Genomic DNA, 6,000 nt, shown 5'->3' with positions numbered 1-6,000 from the left:
AAAGCACCCCCACCCGGTTCTCATCCCAGTGCATTGTGGAAATTGTAGTCCCAGCTCCTGTTGTTTGAGCACAGAAAAGCGAGTAGGAAACTACAACTCCCAGGAGGCAAAGAAGCGGGACTATTTCCCAGTCGGGCGGTAGAGCTGTAGGAGGGAATTGGCAATCTCGCTGCCTACGTGGGAGAGAAGGGAGGGTTGGGGGAAGTGTGGAAAACCTGAACCCAAGCCGCTGCTGCCTGAGGAAGATTTGGTGGGAGGAGAAGTAGAGGGAAATAGACGGGTGGAGGGGGAGGTGAGGAGGGCATCTGGGTCGCTGCTGCCGGGCGGCACAAAGTTCGCGATGTGGCTGAAGCCTGAGGAAGTGCTCCTGAAAAATGCGCTGAAGCTGTGGCTGATGGAAAGGTCCAACGACTACTTCGTGCTGCAGCGGCGTCGGGGCTACGGTGAGGAAGGCGGAGGGGGTCTTACAGGTAAGCTGCGGCCACCCGCACCCACCTCGGGGCTGTGCTCGCTGCCGCTTAAAAGGCGGTGAGGGTAAACAGTTACTCGTCGCCACCCGACGCTCGATTCTAAACCCCCGGCGGAGGGGCTGGGGTTCTTCTCCCGCCACCACATTTCCGTTGGCCTCCCTGAGTCCTGAGAATGCCTCACCGGGCGAGCAGCTGCTCTTTGGGTGAGAGGAGGAAAGGTCGGATGGGTCCTTTCTGAGGCGGAGGAACAATCAGGCAGAGGAGGGGTTCCTAGGCAAAGTACCTGCCCGGTCCCTTCCCACGGGGGCGGGGGCTGATGACGAGTGTTAGTCCTCGACAGGTAGCTTTGAGGCTGGTGCAGGGGCTAGTTCGCAGTTGTGGACTTAACTTTTTTCACAAAATCCCCTATCGATAATCACCATCCTGGGGAGTGCGGGGTGTGTGTGTGTGTGTGTGTGTGTGTGTGTGTGTGTGGGTGGGGAGGATGGTGAGGAGAAAGGGAGGAGCCCCAGTCACATCCTGAGGGATGGGCTTCAAATGAGAGATGAGGAAGCGGGGTGGGGGGAGCGGATCGGAGTGGGGGGAGGGCGAGGGATAGGTCTCAGAATTGCTGACCTCTCCCAATTTAGCATCTTTTACTTTGTCACCCCGTTTTCAGTCCTTGGGATCTTATTTCAGAGTAACCGTCGTAATTCGTTTCCCTCTCGAGGGTTTGGCGCTGCCCTTTCAAAGCCATGATTGTTAGCAAACCCGTGAAACAAATGAAGTTTAACTCTGGCCGCCTAATCCATCCTGCCTTCAGTGATTTGATTTGCAAATCCAGAACTGTTCCTTGGTCAAGTGTTGAAAGCCTCCGGAGAATTTTGAGACCTCCCGTCTGGGGTGGGGGCATTCAAACTTTTGGGCACTGGGGAACGCAGGGCTCTTTTTCGTGACAGTTTGCAGTTTGGTATGGTGGCCTTGAAGTGGTGGGCCAGACAGACTTCATTTAGGCAGCGTGATGTAGCGGGAAGAGGGAAGAGTACAAAAACCTGCGTTTTAGTCCTACCCTCATCTCTTGTTGAATGGCATTCGACAAATTCTTTAACTTATTCAACCATAAACGCCTGCTGTGTGCCACGTGGAATGCTAGTGTACAAAGACAATTAAGATTCACTTCCCCGCCTTTGAATTAATTGCTCATAACCTGGATAAGCGGGGAGAGGATGGGGTTGGGGGGAAGTAACCAGTAAACCAGGCAAATTATAATTATAACCAGTAACTAGTAAATCAGGCAAATTAGAATTAGAACCAAATAACTGAAAGGTTGTGTAAAGATTCATGGAGGAGATGGCATGGCTTTTCCTCTTCTGTGAAATGGTATCTACCTCACAGAGTTGAGAGGATAAACTGAAAGGTAATAGGTGCCAAATCAATGTATGTTGTTAAGTTGCTGATAAATGTGTGTTCTTTCCTTTTTTTCAAGCCCCCCCCCCCCAGGGTGGAGATAATTCTGAGGTTCTGCAGGACTTTTTTTTTTTTTAATTTTGCAAGACCTCTTCATCTCATCCAGCTTCTGAAAAGGTCCTCTTGAAAATATGGCAACAAAGATTGCCTCATTAAACTTCACATTTTGTCATTTTCTGATTTTTAAAAATTACAAGTGTTATTTTACAGAGGAGCCTTTCCATTTAATAGATGCATATATTTTCCAGATTAACATTTGAGAATCAGTCTTAATAAATACCAAGTGACATAATTTACCCTCTTTAGTCCATGGAGAACAGGTCAGAGTATATTTAAAGTAGATCTTATAGCCCTGTGTTACAGCATAATATTTTGGTTCCCCATTTTATTTGACCAGAATTTTTATGGTGCTCTTGTCCACATTACCAAAGAAGTATATTTCACTTTGTACAACTGTGTTCCTGGAAAATAATAGGTAAATCAGATTCTTGAGAATCAGATCAGTGTAATGTAGTATAAAATAGTTTTTCACTTCTTGCAAATTTCCTTTAAATAATCATTCCTTGTTTTGTTTTTAGTTTTTCATTTGACATATTTTCTTAAAACATGGACCAATTGCACCAGTTTCTCTATTCCACCCACTCCCATGTACTCTTCAAACGCGTATCTGTAGAATAAGAGATTTGTCTGCAGAAATAAACCAAGATTTCTATCATACATGTATGTTGAGAATAGCCATAACCCCATATTGTGGTCAGTGTGTCTGTCTGCATGATCGTTTTACCTGTCGTATGTTCAAAATGCTTGAAATTTCCACATGAGTGCTGCCACTATATTACATGTAAATTAAGCAAAATGGGTCAGAAAGGAGCAGAGGTGTTTTTAAGCTTTGTTTGGTTCTTTTTGGTCCAGAGGAAAAGTGTGTGCTGAGTTTCATAACTGCTCAGTTACTGTATTCTGACTTAAATTTGTGAAGCCAAGAGCTTTGCTATGCTTTACTGCAAATCCACATTTGGATTAGCTCTCACAGGAGTTTGGGTGCCAGCATAAGCTTGCCTTTGTCCATTTTGTTTGCTGAAATCCAATGTTATGTGCTACCCCTTTAAATGATTCCTTTATACATTTTGTTTAATGAAGAAGAGATAATAACCTCCTAGAAATGTTAGTAGTTCTACTTTCTTTAAGATTTTATTCCTTTGCCATGTGATAATTGGCAATAACCACCAGCAATGTAATGACTTGAGCTGTGGACTTGAAGTTAGTTGACTCTATTTTTTTTCTAATAATGGAATTGGGGCAACAGAGAACCCTAGGGCGGTTATAACAGGAGACTAATTTGTAAGTTAGAATTCCGAGGTCCTTTTCTAAATTTCTGAAACACATCTAAGGGATATCTTGTAGATTACCTATCATTTGCCTAATTTATCTTACTTAATTGTCCTGGTTCACAGCAGGGTAAGATATCTTGTGGATATTTTTGTTATACATAAAGGTTAGTTTATAGATAAAGTAATTTTCTTTCATTTAGAGAAGTAATTCACCCTTCTGGATTTTTGCATTACCTTACATGATCATCCTGGCTGATAAAGGTAATGACTTTCCTGTGGCATCTAAATTTAGCACCTGGCTTTATGTAATTGAAAATAATTTATGCATATTTGGCTTATTAAGCACAAATCAACAATTTGCTCTGCTTGGTAGATTGGAGCTACTAAATGAGTGGAATTATGGGGCTACATTCTGGTGTTTGGGACTTAGGAAGACCTGACTATCAATGAGGAAGCTTTAATTAGATTATTTGTTGAGACTATTTTATTCTTGAATATTCCATATCTGAAAAGTGTAAGCAGGTTCTTGTGTGTTAGATTGACAATCTCCCTCAGTAGACCTTCTTTGGGGGTTGTAGAACAAGACTAAAAAGTAAAATTTATTAAAATGGAGAAGTTTTAGACATTCTGTTTTCTTATCTCCTCTTTCATCTTGGCACCATTATTTTGAAATTAAATCATATGTAAAAACTAGAACATAGTAACGTTTTAAATGAGCTTTCCATTTCAGAATGTTTTATGATATTTATATAAACTTAACAAATCACCATGTAAATGATTCGTCATAATTATACACATACATAATAAACAATAAAGTAGCCTTTTAAAGAATTTCTTAATGACCATCCCTCAAAAATATAAGGCTTTCTCTCTTTTTTCCCCGCTCCCAACTCAAGGAACCCAACTCTGAAAATGTTCTCATTTTTTTCTTAGCAAAATATGCCTGCATTCCATGTTCACAAAGGAACTATCTGATAAAATTTTTGGCTTCCCAGGTACCTTACTATTGGGACTGGAGTACCAGTGGCCATGACATTACATTTTAGATAAGGAAATATCATATCCCCCCCCCTACACACACTGTAAATTAATAAATATCATTTTGACTTATTGAAGAGAAAATCCCATAGGACAAACCTCGGGAGGACAAATCACACTGTGTGCTTCCCTCTTTTACTCCCTCCTTGGAACATTTTGATCCATGTGAAATCAAGTAAAAAATTACAGTTGACCCTTGAACAATGTGGAGATTAGGCATACCAGTCCCCACCATCCCCACCCTGCCATGTGCAGTCACAAATCCACATATAAATTTTGACTCTTCCAAAATTTAACTACTCACACCCTACCATTGAGGGAAGCCTTACCAATAACATAAAGAGTCAATTAGCACGTATTTTGTGTATTATATACTGTATTCTTACAATAAAGTAAACTAGAGAAAAGAGAGTGTTATTAAAGAAATCATAAGAAAGAATAAATACATTTATATTACTGCACTGTATGTGTGGGAAAAAATCCATGTATAAGTGGACCTGCACAGTTCAAGCCCATGTTATTCAAGGGTCAAGTGTACTTTATTATTTTTTTTTCAAGTGTACTTTAAAGATGGCTAAAATTAACAACATAGGAAGCAACAGATATTGTCGATGATGTGGAGAAAGGGGAACCCGTTTGTGCTGTTGATGGGAATGCAGACTGGTGCAGCCGCTCTGGAAAACAGTATGGAGGTTCCTCAAAAAGTTAAAACTACCCTAATATCCAGCAGTGCACTACTAGGTATTTACCCAAAGGATACAAAAATACTGATTCAGAGGGGCACATGCACCCTGATGTCTATAGCAGCATTATCAACAGTAGCCAAATAATGGAAAGAGCCCAAGTGTCCACCATCAGCTGATGAATGGATGAAGAAGTTGTGACGTGTGTGTGTGTGTGTAAAATGGAATATGACTCAGCCATAAAAAGAATGAAATTTTGCCATTGCAGTGATGTGGATGGAGCTAGAGAGTATTACGCTAAGCAAAATAAGTCAGTCCGAGAAAGACAAATACCATATGATTTCACTCATACGTGGAATTTAAGAAACAAAACAGATGAACATAGGGAAAAAAAAGAGAGAGGCAAACACAAGAAACAGACACTTAACTATAGAGAACTAACTAAGGGTTGCTGGAGGAGAGGTGAGCAGGGGTGTGGGTTAAATGGGTGATGGGTATTAAGGAGGGCACTTGTTGTGATAAGCACTGGGTGTTGTATGTAAGTAATGAATCACTGAATTCTACACCTGAAACTAATATTGCACTGTACCTTAACTAGCTGAAATTTAAATAAAAACTTGAAACTACAAAAAATAAAATAAAGTAAAAAAAATAAAGATCTTTTTAAAATAATTATCTAATTCCAGTATAATTAACATACAGTGTTATATTAGTTTTAGGTGTACAGTATAGTGATTCAACAATTCTATACATTACTCAGTGCTCATCACAATAAGTGTACTCTTAATCCCTTTATCTGTTTCACAAATCCCCCATCCACCTCCCCTCCGGCAGTCACCAATTCTGTATATTTAAGAGTCTGTTTTTTGTTCATCTCTTTGTTAATTTATTCATTTGTTTTGTTTCTTAAATTCCACGTATGAGTGAAATTATATGGTATTTGTCTTTATCTGACTTGCTTCACTTAACATACCCTCTAGATCCATCTATGTTGTTTTGAATGAGAAAGGACAGCTTTATTGGTGGTCTAATGAC

General features: G+C 40.5%; 1 protein-coding gene across 1 annotated transcript in view; it reads left to right on the top strand.

The window, feature by feature from the left end:
* The first annotated feature begins 240 nt into the window (after positions 1 to 240).
* The window catches only part of TBC1D8B (TBC1 domain family member 8B), a 56,113-nt gene continuing 50,353 nt past the window's right edge, over positions 241 to 6,000 (top strand). The window contains exon 1 of the mRNA XM_078063882.1: positions 241 to 470. Within this exon, the coding sequence (XP_077920008.1) occupies positions 341 to 470 (130 nt within the window). The 5' untranslated portion in view covers positions 241 to 340. The remainder of the gene's footprint in view (positions 471 to 6,000) is intronic.

Source organism: Halichoerus grypus, chromosome X (genome assembly GCF_964656455.1).
Source record: "Halichoerus grypus chromosome X, mHalGry1.hap1.1, whole genome shotgun sequence".
NCBI classification, from domain to species: Eukaryota; Metazoa; Chordata; class Mammalia; order Carnivora; family Phocidae; genus Halichoerus; species Halichoerus grypus.
This window is presented reverse-complemented; position numbering and strand designations above follow the sequence as displayed.